The sequence below is a fragment of the Tyto alba genome, unplaced genomic scaffold, assembly GCF_018691265.1.
Source record: "Tyto alba isolate M040663 unplaced genomic scaffold, T.alba_DEE_v4.0 Super-Scaffold_45, whole genome shotgun sequence".
Classification (NCBI taxonomy): Eukaryota; Metazoa; Chordata; class Aves; order Strigiformes; family Tytonidae; genus Tyto; species Tyto alba.
The window spans coordinates 39,404,479-39,424,149 of record NW_024881321.1 but is presented as its reverse complement, the minus strand read 5'-3'; the positions used below and the strand labels follow the sequence as shown (position 1 = coordinate 39,424,149).

The 19,671-nt window shown below is 41.1% G+C and overlaps 1 protein-coding gene across 4 annotated transcripts in view; it reads right to left on the bottom strand.

The window, feature by feature from the left end:
• Window positions 1–3,395: 3,395 nt before the first annotated feature.
• Window positions 3,396–19,671, bottom strand: part of UXS1 (UDP-glucuronate decarboxylase 1) — a 64,340-nt gene continuing 48,064 nt past the window's right edge. For all 4 annotated transcript variants that reach the window (XM_032997035.2, XM_032997036.2, XM_042805918.1 and 1 more), the window contains 6 exons: window positions 15,916–16,035; window positions 11,585–11,628; window positions 10,318–10,378; window positions 8,838–8,895; window positions 6,259–6,362; window positions 3,396–4,242 (listed from right to left, as the gene is read on the bottom strand). In XM_032997035.2, the coding sequence (XP_032852926.2) occupies window positions 4,111–4,242; window positions 6,259–6,362; window positions 8,838–8,895; window positions 10,318–10,378; window positions 11,585–11,628; window positions 15,916–16,035 (519 nt within the window). In that variant the 3' untranslated portion in view covers window positions 3,396–4,110. The remainder of the gene's footprint in view (window positions 4,243–6,258; window positions 6,363–8,837; window positions 8,896–10,317; window positions 10,379–11,584; window positions 11,629–15,915; window positions 16,036–19,671) is intronic.

Genomic DNA, 19,671 nt, shown 5'->3' with positions numbered 1-19,671 from the left:
TCCCTTCTCCTGCCATTTGGGATCCACGTGCAGGGGAATGTTCACAACAGAGCGGCTACGGATTTGTGGGGGCCACATCCCCACTGATTCCAGGGAGGGGACGTATGGATCTTAGGGCTGGAAACGCTGAGTACACATTTCCCTTGCTATTAACGAAGCATCTTCTCCCTGGGGTCACGTCTTCCCTGATCAGCTTCCAACAACCCTCAAAGACTTCTTGGCCTCAAGTAGCATTAAACTCAATGCTAATAAAAGTCTGCAGACTAGCTCAATCCATCACACTAATCAAAGCTCTGTTTTGCCCTCTGTAGCCTGTTCTCTAAGGCTAATGAATTTATGCAGTCGTGTTTGTGTCTTTCTCTTGCCTTTTTCTCTCGACTGTGAAACTTAATTTCAACTGTATCTGACAGAAGTAAAACATTTTTCAAATACGCTACATTTTTAAAAATTCCTTGAAAAAAATAGATGACAGAGAGACATTCATAAATGCCCAAAGGGTGGCAAGTTCAATGGCTACTGAACTTGTCAGAGTCTATATCGGTTAGAGAAACTGCAAACACCCCAGACACAGGAAGACTGTCAGATCACGATTTCCCCACATAGCAAAAAAATCTAACCTAAAGATAGACGTGATGTTTCTCTAGTCTGTACATCCGTGGAACTAAAATAGACTAGGTCTGCAAGCCCCGCTGTAGCTTGTCTGTAGACCAGCAATGTGGTTTACAAAGCTTCTGAGCAGCCTACATATAGAAAAAACCAAAAAGTACATCATGGCTAAAAAGAAAAAAAATCCAACCGAGAACCTCATGCTGATAACTTCCAGCAGCAACAGCAGTCCTCCTTGCAGGGCTGAAGGAATCCACAGCAGTGGATCTCCTCACACACTTCTCCTAGAAGACTTCTCTCAGTTGCCAGCACCAAGCCGGCCAGTTCATCACAGAGCTCTGCTACCTTGCACATTCCCTCCTGAGAGGAGGACTTGCATCTAACGCTGGCTGAGCCGCCCGTCTGTGCAGATCGCTGTGACTGAACAGGCCCCTCAAGCCTGGTCGTGTCAGTTGTACCTTGCCTGCCTGACCAGGTGACAGCAGGAAAAGCCCAATTCTCCAATTTACCTGGAAAAAAAAAAAAAAATGTTATATTCAGATACGGAAATGAGAACACAGCTTGGCTTCATTTACTCCCGAGTCCTACGGTTCCCAAACTTTCAGTGCTGTATTCCACCACCCTACATCAAAAGTGGCTTTTCTGGTGAGGCACCAGCTCTTTCTCACCCCTGGTTCCCTGCAAACTCGATGCTTCTTTCTCCTACTGAGATGTGTGACCCCAGATGGGAGCAGAGAGCACCAACATGCAACCCCGCATCTGCCTTCTCGCAGACTCAGTTCAGACCAGATAAAACTTGAAATTACCCGAGGCTTTCAGTCTTAAGCACCAGCAGACTCTGTTGTAACACCCAGGATTCAAACCTTTTGAAGCAGCGAGGCGGCCAGTCACTGGCTTCCAACACAAAGGGCAACAGCTGCCTTAGCTGCTGTTTCTGGAAGTCAGTATGTAGAAAGAATATGTGAACTGAACCAGGAACCTCTGAAACGAAAGCTAGAAACAGCACAAGGAAAGTAACAAATCAATACAGCCTGTCACCCAGGCCCAGTGGGAGGCACGCCACATACTCACAGGGGTTCTGCTGGTACTAGCCACTTACCCACTCTCGGATTTGCTCCTCTTACGAAGGAAGTCAGGCTGTGAAGTAACCTAAAAAGCTTTAAAATTCTTAAATTCGTATCTGTAGTATCCAAACGTTCAGACTTCCTGAGGGATTTTTTTTTTTTTTTTTTTTCTCCTCTTGGAGAATACACATTTTGTGCTAGTCTCCAGAAGCATGCTTCTTCCAGTGTAGTTTACATATTTTGCACTGAAGTCATTGGATTAAATGAAAACCAGCCCTGGAAGTAACAGCTGGCACCCACAGCTCCCCTTGATTCTCAATGGCTGCTCTAAACGCAGGACTGGAGTCGCGCCTTTGTGCACCATCTCTTCACAGCTGCTCTGGCATCCAACGGCGCAATCTGCAAAAATACAAGGGGAAAGAGCACCTTCCCCCAAATACCATCTAGAGCTCAGGGGTTAAAAACACCGTGCCGGGAGCTGGCTAACAGTTCTCACCACAGAACTATTAAAGCAGTGGGCACTACTTTCACATACATCCAGCTGTGGTTTTGAGCACAGGGAGAGGCTGTGCTTCGTGAGCCTATCGGTAACGACAGGTTCCAGGCACGTCTGGCGCAGGCACACCACGGTGTGCTTTTCAGGCAATTGCATGTGGAATAAATGCCCAGATCAAGTACCCAGAAAAAGGCTTCCAGCATAAAGCAGGCCTCAAGCTGCTGAGCTGCAAAGAGGTGGAGGCAATGTGGAACATACCTAAATTCCACCTCTGAGTCCAGACAGGAAAATTCTCCCTGGCTCCCCACCGCAGTGGCGTGGCAGATTGCCGCTGGAGGAGAACCTGCGCGTGTGAGCAGGGAAGAAACTGTTTTGTCTTAGAAGGATCACTGCAGACCGGGTCCAGGCAGGGCACACCAACGCACACAGCAGCCCCATCGCTGCTGGCGTCCCAGGGAGCTTTCCCAGACAGCCTGGGGGGGGACTCCAAGGCTTGTGAGCACCAGGAGGCACGCTCGGACAGGGGGCCTAAATACCGCGCTGCTCTCACTCTGCCCTGGGTCCTCCCGCTCTGACCATCAACCTAGAGACACTCGAAAGCTAATGAAACATCAAGCTTAAATGAGATAAAGTCAAGTCACTTTGCTTGATGAGATTTAGGATTTTCAATTCTGAGTGGCACTAAGCTAAAACGCCTTTTAAAAACCCTCTGCCAATTGCCCCCCCCCCCAGGTGTCCAGTCTTAGGTGTTAAAAATAAAGGGGAACTATTAAAAATAAGGGGAACTGGATTTTTGTGTTTGTTTGGGGTTTTTGTGCTTGTTTGTCTTTTTTTTTTTGTTCTTTTTTTTTTTTTTTGTTAAGAGGACAGACATAGTTATCAAAGTCAAAAGCACTTACTGGCAATTCAATAACTGCTTAAAATAGAAACATTTCCTCAGTTAGAGAGGCTGGAAGTTAAGACTCTGCAGTTTAAAGAAAATCTTATACTCCTGCATCACTATCAATTACCTGAACTGGAATAAATCATGATGGCTTTGTCTGATCTATTCCAACAGACATCCTGCAGCCCTTCCTACATATCTATTTAGAGACAAGCAAGGAAAAACCAACGCTATTACCTTTGAGACGGTTATTTACAGACTGTTACTCTCTAACTAATATACAATAAATGCATGGATGTGTAATGCCAGAGAAGTGCCCACAGTGAAACCCTCAAACTAGGAAATATAAGTTTCAATATTTTATTAAAATAGCATATTCAACCACTGTAACCAATAATACATTAACTTTATTCCCAGAGTACGCACAACACAGTAGTGATTCAAAATATCCTCATCCATGGTAATCAATGAAAATATCTCAAATTCAAGTGTACAACTAAAACTAAACCTTTGAAAAAATCTCTCCTTAAAGAATACATAAAGCTCTCATACAGAATTCTTTTAAACTCCTCTATACTTAGATGTCAGTATCTCTCACCTGACAATACCACTAGCTTTTTTCTTATGCATAGTAGAACATCTCATATTTTATAGTACCCATTTTATAAATAAATTGGCATTTTCCATCCTGTTTGTGTTTATCTTCAGCTTCACAAAGAAACCAGTAAATAAAACTGTCAAGGACAGTCACAACAAAATGATCTCACAGCAAGATATAAAACTTGAAGATACTAAAAGATGCTTCTACTCTATTTTACATAAAAAGACAGATTTAAAAAGTGCAAGGCAAGATTTGCAGGGGAAGGGGGATATTCGTTTGTTATTTTTAGGCACATCCACTTCTTTAAAGCAAGCTTCAGAATGAAATTCCAGTTTGTTCTTCATGATACCTGTTTCAAAGTCTCTCTCAAAAAAAAAGAAAAAAAAAAAAAAACAAGAAGAAAAAAAAAGTTACATCCGTCAAATGTCAAATAGGGAATTTCCTGTCCAACTAGTAGCCTTCAGTTATGTCTTGTTCTTCCTTTTTTCATCCTTGCAGGTTTTGGTTTGGGAATATACTGATTGTTCGCCTGATACTCAAGCTCTTTACGGAAGTAATGAATTGCTTTATTCAAACCTTCTTCCAATGGGACCTGTTCCCAAAAGCGAGGAGAGAATCATATCACTCTAAGTTCACATCAGCTCTTTTCACAACAGTGTCTTTTTCAATACAGCTATCAAAAGACTGCTAGGAAGTCTTGTTCTTAGCCAATATAAGCACTAACAGCACCACACACTGGTTACATTCTGCACTGCTAATGCATGTTAGCTTTTAAACATCACACCCATTTCCTGACATTGAAAGTCAAAAAACCCAACAAACTGAAATCTCATCAGATGGTTTCGACTGGTCTGTTTAGTGCCAAAACGGACACACAGACAGAAATTTAGGCCCCTTCTGTTTTTAATGTTTAAAGATCCTCTATGGCAGAACCTTACAGAATGGTATACACTATAGAAAGGTATAAAAGTGGTGGGTTTGGTTTTTTTTTATTTCTTCAGTGCTCCAGTGATATACAGAAGAAGGAATACAAATGATCATCCAGTATCTCATAAGATTCTCTCAAATCCTGTACAAATAATTGGAATTCTTCATATTCTATGCCTGTATTTAAACTGTATGGTTTGGAGACAGGAACAACAGAAATATTACCTACTTTTCTCAGGAGCCCTATGCTCTGACACGTTTGTGCTGATACCATCATCATCATCAGTACAGAAGGATAAAACAGCAGCACAAAACCTATTTGCCTTGATGTACCAACACTGTACTACTGCTACTTCATAGTAAGTTTTGTTACTGACCGTGCCAAACACAGAAGGTCAGAAATACAGAAGTTAACTGTTTTAAACCTTTTGTGATTGTAACACTTGCCATCATCCTTGTGTTTTCAGGCAGTCTGTTAATACTGGGTGCCTCCGTGAGTCATTTCAAAAGGATCTGGAGCTACATTCTTCTACTTATAGGCCTACATTTACTAGATTGGTTCACATGCTTCCTGGAAAGAATTTTGTCTGCAAATCTAAAAAAGCCTACAAACCACTGTGCTAGCTAGAATGAGGAGGTGGCTAAGAAAGTCACACCCTTTCTGGGGATTAAGTAGACCTTACACCTCCCCAGACAAACCAGCTCTTATCATCAGCTATGCCTGGTTTTACACCGTTAACTTCACCCAAAAAGTCGAGAAATTTAAAAATAGCAACCACAGGCATTTTGCATTTCTCACGTATTAGCTGTGCAGAACAACCATAATCTCAGTATCACCTCAGACAGCTGGTAACTAAGCTTTACAGGTGGACAGACATTACTGTGGGTGGTGAGATGTTAGACTAACCCTGAGCAGGCTTCAAGCTTGTCAACACACAGAGCAAGCCCTGAAAATCTCTACGTATGATACCTGTAGTCCAAAATAAGGGCTTCTTATTCTGGTTTACTTCACCCAAATAAAAGAAGATAAAATAAAATAAAATGTGTCATCTCTCTCTGGCCAGTTCTGCCTGAGTTTCACATATTTTACTTTATACAACCTCTAAAACCCAGAACATTTTTCTGGTGCTCGTATTTCTCCCTATTAATCCAAACAAACTTTTTGTTCTAACGATGTTACAGAGAATCTTAAAAATAGTCTTACTCCAAAGATTTTTCTAAAAATATTTTGATTAAATAAAAGCAATTTTTTTCTTTCCATAATGCCTGTTACCACAGCAAAAGAGGAATGAGGATTGCAGCAACAACAACAAACTCATTACCTCCCATAACTATGTACCATGTATTTCAAAGGCTTTGTCGGGCTTACAGAAAGGCAGACCATGATATGCATGTGAAAAAATTGAAATGTCTATCCTAACAATGTTTTTGCCTACTTAAGCCGATTACAACTGCTAATGCTAGCCTGCTCTTCTGCATGGCACAGGCCACACAATCCTACCCAGCACTTCTTATATCGTGAGCTAGGGCAACAGATGAGACAGCCTGTTAAACAACTGTCCTGGAGACTGTGATAAGCAGATATTCTGAAAACTGAAACGTATCGTTATCATGTAGTCCTCCTTCATCCCTCTCTGCCTCCCTGTGTTTTTGCACACAAGAGTCACACAGCTGTACGTACCACAGGTTCCCAGCCGAGCAGTAACTTGGCTTTTCTGATGTCAGGTTTTCGTTTCTGAGGGTCATCCTGTGCTTCTGAGAGAAACTGGATTTCACTCCCGCTGCCTGTCAAACAAGAGACTGCATCATCATCCACAATTCGCTATGCTTTGCATTTACATCTTTCCTACCTATGGGAGCACCACGTCTTTCTGCAGCTTTCTGCTTCATAATTTTACCGCTGAAATGCTTTCCACAGACACAGCTGCACCGCATGCAGCAGCTCGGTGAACCAGCTGTCCCACAGCAACATGGAATCACAAAGCATTTCACGAAAATTTCAGCACGGATTCACAAAAAGGAAGTTATGCTTGACCAGTCTAATAACCTTCTACAATGAAATGACTGCTTCAGTAGCCAAGGGCAGAGCAGTGGATATTCTCTACCTTGACTTCGGTGAGGCTTTTGACACTGCCTCTCATAACATCCTTATTGAGGGCTGGACAGCGAGGTGGACTGAAAATTGGCTGCACGGCCAGGCCCAGAGGGTGGTGATCAGTGGCATGAAGTCTAGTTGGAGGCTGGTAACTAGTGGTGTACACCCAGGGGTCAGTATTGAGTTGCTGATACACCAGAGGGTTGTGCTGCCATCCAGAGGGACCTCGAGAAAGGAGGCTGGAGAAACGGGCTGACAGGAATCTCATGAAGTTCAACAAGGAGAAGTGCAAAGCCCTGCATCTGGGGAGGAGCAACCCCAGGCACCAGTACAGGCTGGGGGCCAGCCAGCTGGAAAGCAGCTTGGTAGGAAAGGATCTGGGGGATCCTGGTGGACACCAAGTTGAATGCGAGCCAGCAATGTGCCCTTGCCACAAAGAAGGCAAATGGTATCCTGGGCTGCAGCAGGAGTGCTGCCAGCAGGTTGAAGGAGATGATGTTTCCCCTCTACTCAGCACTGGTGAGATACACCTGGAGGGCTGGATCCAGTTCTGGGCTCCGCAGTACAAGAGAGACCTGGACAGACTGGAGAGAGTCCAACAAAGAGCCACGGAGATGATGAGGGGACTGAGTGCTGCTCCTGTGAGGAGAGGCTGGGAGAGCTGGGACTGTTCACCCTGAAGAAGAGAAGGCTCAGGGGGATTTTATCCATGTGTATAAATACCTGATGGGGGGAGTAAAGAAGGGGGAGCCAGGCTCTTTTCAGTGGTGCCCAATGATGGGATCAGAGGCAGAGGGCACAACCTAAGACACAGGAGGTTCCTTCTGAACATCGGGAAACACTGTTTTACTGTGAGGGTGTCTGAGCACTGGCATGGGTTGCCCAGTGAGGCTGTGGAGTCTCCATCCTTGGAGATACTCAAAAGCAGTCTGGACGTGGTCCCAGGCCACTGCCGGCTGTAGGTGGCCCTGCTTGAGCAGAAGGGTTGGACCAAATGACCTCCAGAGGTCCCTTCCAACCTCAACCACTCTGTGATTCTGTTAGCACTTTTGCATTGTAAAGTGACTTCACTTGCTCTTTGCCCACACTCTCCTGTCTGATTTAGTCAGTCAACTCAGCACTTGCCTTTCTTCATGACAATACACAGAAACAGGACAATTTCTCTAACCAAATCTAGCAAGTAGTTTACATACCATGTTACTGTGAGATTTTATGGATGTAGAACTAAACTGCCTCTCCGGGCAGACTGAAACAGATCAAGTTGCTTGTGAACAGACAGATAGATGGAGGTAACAATTACTCTATGTGCCTGATGGGTTTGGTGCTGTGATTTTCAATTTCCTTCCCTGATCCTTGGATTCATAGAAGTTTTCCAGAAGAGACAGTCTTCTATTAGAAACATCAGATGCATCAGCTTCTTTACTGTACGTTTGAACTTGCCTTTTTCAGATCTCTCAGAAGCACTTCTGGAACCTATGGACTAAAACCTCTTGGCTAATGGCAGCAGTATGTTTCATCTCATCAGAAAGCCACCCTAGAAGGCTAAGCACAGCCCTTCACTTCCAGTCTTGAGAGATCTGATTTGCTACAGGTATCAGAGCAAGAATGAAGAGGAAGCCATGGTGTCTTCTTCCCACCCTCACACAAGGGAGGTGCTGACAGCCCTTGCAAGAGTCCCTGGTAGATCGGTGAAAAGTAGAAAGACTGTCACCACAGCCTGAGGTTTTTCATGGTGGCTGAAGGAGAACAGCCTGCATAATTGTGAGGAAACGCCTTGCTGAAGTATCTGTATTTTAGCTAAGATGTCACGGAAGACATTTTCATTCATGTGTTTTACATTTCATTTATGTATTGTCCTTGGGTCAGAACATAGCTAAAAAAAATGCATAAACATTATACAAAATAATGGGTATAGACTGCACAGATACACAGAAGGAATGTATTAATTCTACTGTTCACGCAATATTTTACATACAATTGAGAGGATTTATCTTATTAATATTTAATTCTATAATCAGGATACAATTAAACGCCTTTGATAAAGTTACTAAGAAATCCAAAGACCAATTAAATTATCCATATATTACACATACTAATCAAGCCATAATTATCTAACAATAATAAGTACTTCATAATCTTTATTAAGAATTACTTATCATACTCACCAACAAGTTTTTTAATTAACTGGGCAAATTCTAGGATAGTGTGCTCTTCTGGGTTTCCCTAGAAATGGAAGGGATATTCTTTACAATAACAATTAAACACCTTACAACATGCTAGCTTTCTCACATGAGATGGTTCTAACAGGGTCATGTTAAACTCTGAAAAAGCTAAACGTTATGCCCTATAACTACTCTGATGAAAACCAGGTAACTTTGACAAGCTCAATACTCATTAGAAAAGTTACCCTCCGTTACATTTGCCTTGGTAATTCAATGTATGCAGGAGCATGCCCCAAAAAATCAGTCTGTAAAGAACGGGCATGTGGACTTCTATCAGTAAAGGCATATGCCACTCAGCAGCCCACATGACCACGCCATCGGTTTGACGTCTGGATTCAAGGACTTTGCCAAGATGAGGACACACGATGTAATGGAAGTGTACTAAATTCTCAGTTCATCCAGAGTTAGGAACCCAAACTAATTTAGCTGGAAACAATTGCTTTCGTATTTGCTACAGCTTACATATCAATACATATGAGGGCTACTTGCCTTCCCATACAACATTCCTTTTCTTAACTCCTTTTTTTTTTCTGTTTTTTTAAACAAATTGCACGTGAACTGCTGATCAACATTTCAGGACAAAATGCTGAAAGCTTCCTGTCAGCATTAGCTCACCTTCAGACTCAATTCCCTCTATCCCTAGCTTTCCTTGGTGCAAAATTCGTTACTACCTCTCGTTTGACCTAAAGCTGAACATTCAGGTACATACAGATTGAAACACTGAATTTTCTGGACACAAAACACACAATAGGAGTTTAAAAATATTAGCATTTAGATAGAAACACAGAAATTAATTCACAGCCACAGTAAAAATGGAAAATATAGTGAACTCAGAGCCCTGCAGAGTTAACTATCTATTTGGCAAAAGTTGGCATACACAGAAACGACCTGGCATATGCATCCTTCTTCTATTCTTATATCCACTGCTGAGAATAAGGTGACAACAAATGGGACAAACCAAAAATCTTATTGAAAAAGTTAAGTTCTAAGCAGCCTTAATCAATATTAGAAAATTACATCATCAAATACTATCCTGTTTTCCTCTAATCAAGGCTAGTATGAAGTGATTTCTAATTATTTAGAGCTAAGCATTCCTTTAGTGCAATTATTTCCTTTGTGTATTTTGTGTGTCCCCCCAGCTCACTTTTTTTTTTTTTATAATATTCTAATTACATAAATCTTTTTGCTAAAACAAATTAAAAACTCTAGAAAATTTATTCTGTTCTTGTAACTACAAGATCTCAACATCTAGGGCCTTAATTTCTTACTTATAAAGAAAAAACAGAAGAACACATTCATAATGGAAAGAGCTTTTTTGTTTCATTTATTTCGTCTACAAATCAGCATCAGTGACAAGGAGGAAAACAGAGGTGATGTTGGCCATCGCAGAGTAAACGCAGTAGAGTGAAGCTCTCATACTCACCAAGTTGACAGGACTGCTGACATTGCTGTTCATCAATGCCACCAACCCATTCACAAGATCACTATAAAAAGGGAAGAACAGATTGAGGCAATTTCCACTCCCCTATAAATAATATTCTTGTCTAAAAAGAAAGCTGCCTCCTCAGAGCTCCAGTAAAGCAGATCAGGCAGCTGAGGAATACTGAAATCAGATTTGCAGCGTATACTTCAATGGGTGCCTGCTTTCTTGGCTGTTTGTTCCACAGGCCCTATCGTAAAATACACTGATCTGGAGGTTAGTTTGAAAGGGTGATTATCTTTGGGATACACTAGCTACAGTTCCTCTGAGCATATGAAAGAATATTTTAAAAAATCAAGTTACTAAAAAATGCTTAATACTTCTTCTTTCCTCCAGTACCCAAGCATATTTAGAGGCCCATTTCCAACACATTTCAAACGGAATAAGTTAAAATACAGAGGCACGTGACACCACCATCTGCTTTGCAGTTTGTTGTTTGAACCGTCTTCTCGCTTTCAGAAATTTTTAAACCAAGCTTGTTAAAAACCCCCAGCAAAAGAACCCAAAGTTATTTTGGATCATCAGAAACAAACTCAGCGGCTTGCCCCCGGGCATACAAATCCAGATCCCTTTCATTATGAGTTATAATCAGGAAAGGAGTGGCTACTTTGAACTGATGGGGTTTCCACAGCGTCTATCACCGCAGTTATTACTTTCAGCAGAGGGAAAGAACATTCCTAAGCGGAGGATGATTAAAACAATCCGGAAGCCTGGCACGGAAGTTTATCTAGCAGGGCAGAACAAAAGATTCTGAGGAACAGATTTACTTTTTTTGTGTAGCAAAAATACATTCTGGCATTGCTTATGCTGCAGATATCAGCTGCAGCAATAGCACCTGAACCGGCTCCTTCCCCGGAGAAGGGGACACGCCGTGCAGTGCACACACCGACCACAGCAGCCCCAAAGGCACGAGGTGGCAGTATTGCATTAAAATGCAAGGACTGACAAACTGCCCAGCGTTAAAAACTCACCTATCCCTTACTTGCTGTCCCTTGAAGGGAAGAACACATTAACGTCTCAATTCAAAGTTCTACACCAACTAATGTTTTGTTTCTCGGTACTTTTAAAAACTTCTGTGCCTCCCTTCTGAAAGTAAAGCTGGCCTAAGAATGAACGTGATTTCTTTGACTAAAACGTATGTGCACACAAAGTTGGCCAAGCTCAAAGAACCATCAAGTGAAGTAAACACCACGGTACAAACAAGGCTTACCTGACATACTGGAAAGCTCTCGTCTGAGTTCCAGGCCCATAGACCTAAAATCAGATGAAAATTAGAAAAGTTACTTAAATATAAAAGTCCTTTCCAGCCCAATTATCTTTTCCTCACTACTCTAGAAAAACGTCCCAAGGAGAAACACCTGAGACACAAGCTCAGTGTTACAGGAATGGAAAAAGATGTGCTTGCAGAGCCTTTGGCAAAGTATCAGTTCTTTGAAGGTCGTCTTCCTCTTGGATGTGTTTCCAGTAAACATATCCTTAGGCATTTAGTTAACCAGAACTCTTCATGTAGGAAACATTCTCAGGGATGTAGGACAGTGATGCTTTGTCCTCTCCTGGAACACTGAAAGAGGTTGCAGCATGAACTCAGACAGAAAAGAGCACCAAATATTTAAAGCAAACCTCAGACTACTAAGATGTGGCTATGATGAGCAATTTTTATTCACTCATTAAAAACAGCCAACTTCAAAGAGACCGCCAAATGTTAGTGATCTCTAAGAAAACTGTCAAGAAAAATAGCACTGTAAGAGTTTAAAGCAATCAGGACAAAAAAAAAAAAAAAAAGAAATCTAGCTCTAAATATTGCTAACTGGGAAAATGGGAGGTAGAATAATTTAGGGGATATGACTCCCAAAGTCACTTGCACAGATTTGTATCAAAATCTTAAGAGACACTTGGAGCAAGCAAGTTATTTAAGTTCAAAGAGACATTAAAGTATACTTGAAGTGTACGTAATGGTATCAGATAACATTTTCTTCTCAGTTTAATTGCATGCAGTACTGAAGTCCCAGGAACGTGAATACTGAAATTCTGAAAGCTATCACTAGGCGTATTTAAACAGTGAAAACACTTAAGTTTAACTAGGGATGCACACATCTTACCATCAAGCCACTACAAGAGAAAAGCTTTTTAGAAGGACAGAATAGAAAGCATGCTTGTTTTCCTAGGGGACAGGAAAGACAATACAATCGGTATACATGCCACCGTCTGTCAGTTGGTAAGCCTGCTGCTCTCTGAGGCCCATTCAAAACCAAGAGAGTTCACATTTCAGCAGGCACTGGGGAAGATCAGGCGTTTAAGAGTTTATCCAATAACTGATTCTAAGAGGAATGCACCAGGAGAGGACACTGACAGTCTGATGGCCTCCCAGAGCAAGCAGGGAGCAGATTTTATGTGTGTATATATATATACATATATATATATACATATATATATATACATATATATATAGTTTTCCGCTTGTTTTCTTTTAGCTTGTGGGCTCAGTTTTACAGAACCAAGTAATCTGTGAATGATTTCTGCAAAGTCATTCATGTGGCTACCTTTCCTGCATTGCAGGCAGTGGCTGGAAAATACCATGTCATCTCCTTTTCCCAATTTCTCTCAATAAACCCTTACTTTACAATGCAAAGCAACAATCGTCATGTTTGCATAGGCTACAATTTCTTCAAATTGAAGAGATTGTTTTCTCAAGAGATTATTTGCTCCATGTGAACAACTAGTTTGAATGAGAAGATTGAATAGGTTCAGTTTCTAAAAAGGTCAACACTTGGTATTCCTGTCAGCCAAATTCTCTGATGATAAAAGGGTGAAAATTTTTTTTTTGGTCTCAGCTACTGCTTATTGCTGATAATTCCTTTTATTTGACCTGGTCAGCTAAACAATTCTCCTCTTAGTTCTTTTCTCATATTCAGTAATTTTCAATGTCAGACAGTTACTCCCTTTGCAACAGTGATGCTGGGCAAAATGTTCTATTTCATCCTCCATTACATTCTTGATAAAGTCTAGACAGCGCGGCAGTTACAAAGATAAATTTAAAAAGCTTTCAACATTCCCTTCCACAGCACAGCACTGACTCCAGACTTCTCTTACTGATGCTCTGAAGTATCCCATAGATTGTATGTTTTAAAACAAGGTAACTGCTTCATATTTAGTAAAGCTTCACAAAACTTCTAGTTAATGGTCTTCAATAAAACTTGAGAAACTAAGTGGGAATGAAAAAAAAAAGCTTGAGCGGCCAAATATGGCAATAGCTCACTACATGCACTGGGGAACAAACCTGAAAAATGGAAGTACCTTCTGACCTTCTGTAGGCTAGATAAACTTTCTAAACAGCATTGAGAGGCTCAGATTTTATGCTCCCGGTTGCCATCCTGGAAACATACAATACTGGAAAACCAGTGTGTGGTTACACTTGCATTTTGATACAAGCGAGTCCTACAAGGATCAAAAGCATCAAAGCAAGAAGCTCCATCTTCTTGTCTGCTTCTATTTGCTTAGTGTTTTGCAAGAGACAGAACCAGCCTCAAACTGCAGCTTTGGGGATACACCTGGGTGAGAAAGCGAAACCCTTCCTGCAGGAATTTCAGTGCTTTTGTTTTGGATGTTTTGAGAGGAGAAAAAGTACTGAAGCCATGTGGTCATGCAATTAGCCTATTCAATGCTGAAGACTCTCTTCTCAATAAAGACTAGGCAAGCTGGGCTCACTGGTTTCGTCAGCTACCCAAGACTAAGCTCTGACATCTGCAGTCTTAACGCTGACTTATATGACACCTTCAATGTCATATGTCCTTGTAAACACTGGCCACTAAGTCACAATCAACATCACACAATTGCTACCATACTCTGAGCGCTGGCAGTGCTTTCTAGAAAAACAATAAAGCTCTGGGGAAAAAAGCAAATCTTTAGGAGATGAAGTGAACACAGCATTCAAATTAGCACAGGCTTGTTACTCTGAAACAACCACAAGCCTAACCCAGAAATTAAGCAATGGAACAACAGAGTAGCCAAGATGCATCACTGATGACATTAGAAAATAATAACAAATTGACTAAGTTAACAATCACTGATAAACAGCAAGCAAGTAACCAAATGCTGACCTCTGGAGAAGACCAATCTTTCAAAAATTATCAGCATACTTAAGTCAGGTGATGTGCATTGCTTTGCAGAATACACACAATTTGAGCTTTTTTTGAGAGTTCTAGATTTCACCCTGTCAGTAGGGTAGTGTCTGTTACACAAGTTTTGCAAGGGTAGCCATATTTTGGCATATTATTTGAAAAAGATTAAAGTTAGGGGCGGTCTATCACAGGACACCAAGCCTCATCTTGCCTGGGCATGACTTACTCCCTGGTCTATACTCTTCAATGCTCTGTCCAGTTTCAGATTTTGCTCTGCAAGAATCATGGTAGTGGAAGTTGCCACAAAACTTGCAACCTTTTTCTCCTTGGATCATATGCTCCTTCCTAGAGGAATTCCTAGCTGAACTCTGGATTTCACAGTCTCCAATAGAAGGAATGCTGTCTCAATCTCAAGACAGATGCCCCATGGAGGTACTTAGCAACATTTTTAGTCATTTAGCAGAAGCCATTGAGTGATTTCCTGGCACTGCACTCTTCTAATCTAGACAATATTAACAAATATTTATATGAAATTGCTGTTGTATGTCACAAACTGTAAACTTTTCCATGAACTCACAACTGATCTCATTCCAAACTACTTCTCCCTGTTTCAGGATGTCTCCACATTTATTTTACATATCCTCATTATTTTATAACAATAAACTAAACAGGAGCAGGGCACAGGTCAGGCACTGTCTGTACTGCTAAATTACCAGCAGCAACTGTGGCAGAGTACTGGCCCATGCCAGCTCTTGTTCTCCCAGACAATGTTGTGACATTGCTTAAGCATTATCAAGAGCCAAGGACCATTCACAGCAACTGTTTAGATGTGGCAACCTGTTCCGGCAGGAAAATCTCGCTGTATAGATGTGGGTCATGCCACACCAGTTTGTCAGTGGTAACAAAAACCAGCCCTGGCCAGCTTTATTTACTAATACGTGATGTAGCATGAATGCCTTTAATGTTATGTTATGCATGGAAAACTTAGACTAATCTCCAAGCTTGCAAAAGGACGTTTAGATACCTAACTTCCAAAAAAGGTTCACAGAAAGTTCCTCAACAGGAGTAAGTACCAAAACATGATTCTGTAAGCCTTGTCATGCCGTGTCCCCACAGAAGAGGTGTGACAAAGATTTAAATTCAGGATGACTAAAAGACTTTCTCAGGTCACAACAGGTGATCTGAGATCTTGTTGAGATCTGATCTTGTTTCTCTCTGGGAAAGGAACACCCATACCATCAACAGAGCATGTCTTTGAATAAGTAATTCTATACATTTGAACTTGATATAATGAAAGACTAGATTTTTAAAGGAGGCGGGGAGAAACCTCAGCATTTTCAAAAATCCATCCCTCCTTGATAGCATGTGAGGATAGGATCTAAAGACAAATGGTTCTTCACATCACTGAGAGGTTATTACTTACTGTTAGTGGTTCTCCCTGGAGAGCTTGTAGTATAAAATTACTGACAACTCTACCATCATTCATATGCATCCGAGGACCAAAGGTATTGAATATTCTGGCAACCCTCACTTCAACTCCCTCCTGTAGGCAAAGAAAAAAAAAAAAGAAACTGTTACTACCTTCATAAGAGTGTCTTTCTTCCTGAAAGTGCAAATTAACTTTCCCCTGTCCAAAAGCTTCCTTATGAATCCTTCTTACATCCTTAACAAGCATTGCTTTCTCACCATGAAATTCTTCTAAGCTCTCCTCAACACTACTGGAAACTGTAGTGCATACAGCAAGGTATTTTATACTAGTTCTCAGTCTTTGTAATACAAATTCTAAATCATTGCTATAACAGTTGATGATTTCAGCACAATCATTTTCTTCCAACAAGAACTTTAAGATTTTTCACTAGTACCGTTCCAATAACTTATTGCACTTGGAACTTACCTACATTTTTTGGATGTGAGTACAGTTTCACAATCACCAGATGTAGTACCAAAGTACCATTTCCAAAGATAGAAAAGTGGAACGCTTCAGGTAAGTATCTTTATGAATGCTATAAAGTGGCTTTGTAACTACAGCCACAATTTTTCTTAGCTCCCTGCTACTTATTAGGCTGTGTAAATGCATGTGTTGCAATTTGGGTCTCTTCAATGGCTTAGTTTTTCCAAGAAACATTTCTACCATTTCCAGGACACCTTTCTGCAGGATATTTTGCAAACCTTCAATGCAAAATGCAACAAATATGTGAAATCAGAAACTGTCTGGACAAAACATTTTAACACTGGGAGATTCAGACTGAAGCAATCTCTCTCGAGGCATTTCCTGTTTATTGACACGTACTCATTTGGACAACCACAGTTCATGATAAAGCCTACGAGAAGGGCTTTTGGCCTTTGTGAGCCGAAGCATGCGTTGGGCTCCTGATGAGTTCAGAGCAGCATGGTATGCTGAACGCAGACAGATGTTACCATGTGAGAGTGACAGCCGCAAGGCAGGGAGGAAGGGGTCAACTTCAGCCCAAGACTATGCATCATCCTCCTTACGCTCCCTGGTCCTCTTCCCTCCCAGAAAAAAAGCAATCCTTGTATCAGTCACAGGAAACGCTTTTCGTCTGAAGCAAACTTTGTGCTGCTGATTCGACTGAAGCAACTGAAGTCACAAGCACAATGTTCTGGACTTGCAAACATTCAGTTATTCCCTTCAGAGGATACACAGAATATCTTGTATTTTCAATGCCTTTTACAAAGGCTGAGATCGATGCTTGCCATTTTCTTGGAAGACAAGAGTGTGTGTGGAAGAAGTATATTGTTGGTACATCTGTGGCCGAAGGCTGCAGCTCACACGCACTTCACCCAGGAGAGACCTGGAAACATATTTTTCTTGGAAATAAATGTAGCTTCATTTAGAAGAGAAACTTGCTGGAAAATCTGATTTTCATTCCTGCGTCTCCAAGTGATTCGTAAACAAATGAATCCTCAAATAAGTTTTGTGAAAGCACAGCATTAAGCTTTTTACAGATGAAAGAGTGAGAGGCAAAAGGCACATTTAACACTTCAGCTATTGGTGTTGAGAAATGGGAAACACCAAGTGGCACAGGTAAAGTTCAACACTTCCTAGTATGGAGGAGGCCAAACAACATCCAATTCTGTTTAACCGCAGGTAAGGTTTCCTCTGCCATGATCAAGCGTTGTTTATATTTGCAAATAAATTGTAAGCTAGCAGTAACCAGGGAGGCAACTATTGTGCCATTGGAAAAGCTACAGTCTTAGGTCTTTGTCACACAACAAGCTTACATCCACAACAGAGCCAAAAAAATAACCACACAACATCCACTTGGCCCCACTGAGAGCCCCTGGAAAGAGCAGAAGTCCCTTCCCATGCAAAATGCACCAGTTGGGAACATATTCTTTATTTCCTGTGAGCTAAAAAAGCACAGCAGTGTAACGTGACAAACATACACTTCCAGCAGCATATTACAGAGACATTCCCGGTGCCTTCATGGTATCTGGAGATATATACTCTATCAGAGTTGCTCGTTCTTTCATTTTGCCCAGCACTTTATCTTAAAAAGGACACTGACTCCTTCAGGGAGGGACTGTATTTCATGTGGGCTTTCCAGATATTGCCATTAATAACAAGTACAGAAAATGAGGCATTTGGAAGCTAGTACTCAAGATAAAAATAACTCATTAAACAATACCGACGAAAAAGCCTCTCTTGTACTGCACAAGCTACAGCAGCAGCCTTGTTTTCCAGTATTGGCTGAAAACTAGCAAGGGATCTAGAAAAGAAAAACAACACATTCTCTGTAGGCACGTACTCATAGCCACAGTGAATCCAGTATTTCTCCTCTCTTCTATTTATTTCCCTCCTCCCACTGTAATGTCTTTTAAAATGAGTAACTTTTTATTTATAGTGTCATCTAACAAAGCTTTTCTCTACAGCCTACTGCTTTGAAAAAAAACTGTTTTCTACAAAGCTGAATTTTCATTTCTGCCTGTAAAACTGGGATCTACCACCTCAAAAGACACTCTTCCACACAGCGATTTTGGAGCCAGTAACTTAAAAATTGTCCTAAATTTATTTTTGCCATTTCATGAGCATCTCCTTTGAAGTGATCCTTTTTGCATGTTGAGTAACTCTACTCCTTTTTGTACGAACTGCCTGTGAATACTTACGGTACACTCTTACCTATGTCCTGTTACTGTGAATATCAACATGTTAATTATGACTAACTCCCTCATATTCCCACTAGCAATGCCAATTAGTTCCCCAGATTTGTGGCAGTAAGTCATGTACAATACTTTATTATATCCTAGAGAAAGGATAAAAACTTTGGCCCACATTTATACTGCTAAACAAAGAGAGCTTGAGACTAATCCCTGACGCTGAGATCAAATGTGATCAACTGGCTTTTGTTCTGTTGGTTTAAGACTATGCCTTCCTATAGTAGACTAATCAGAGAGAATGTTCCTTGAGCAACCCAAAAAAGAGCCTGGGAGCAAACTAAGAAAAGGCAGCATTGTGGGCTAGCAAAACACTTCAGCTCATTCTATTATTTAACGGGATGGACATGTTCACAGGGATCGTGCCTGTACAGATGAAGAGGGAAGACAGAAAAGACACAAGAAAAGATTGCTGTGGCTTACAGATATACCTCCTCTGAGTAAATACTCAGACAATTCTATAGCTGTCAGTCAGAAAGTAGCATTACTTATCCAGTCTCTCCTGCAAAACAAACTTGTCCATGGTCTTCAGCGTGAGTCTTTGCCACTTAGTTCTAGAGATGCCTGCTCCAGGAAGTATCAAGGTATCAAGGATTCTATGATAACACATCAATTTAAAAAGACATATTTTAATTTTATAAGCCTTCTAAGAAAACATAACTTCTTGTGTTGACTGCCTCAGGAAATAGATCAGTACAGAATACAACTCAAGTGGCAAGAGGTTCTTTTAACTGAAACAGCTTAAACATATGCTGTGGCTGTAATTCATACGGATATCAGGCAAACTTCTCTTACTAATTAACAGTGCTTCCTTTTTTGTAAAGTCTGTAGATCTATCTGAACAGCAAGCAAGAATCAGAGCTCCTAGCATACAAAAGTCAGGAAAGGGAAAGCTGCAATTGTCTGGTCTCCAGCAGACAACTGGATTCAAAAAATCTGCCAGGGAAAGAACAGACAGTTGCATGGGTATCACCGTGACCTGATGTAAGTCTTTATCAATGTT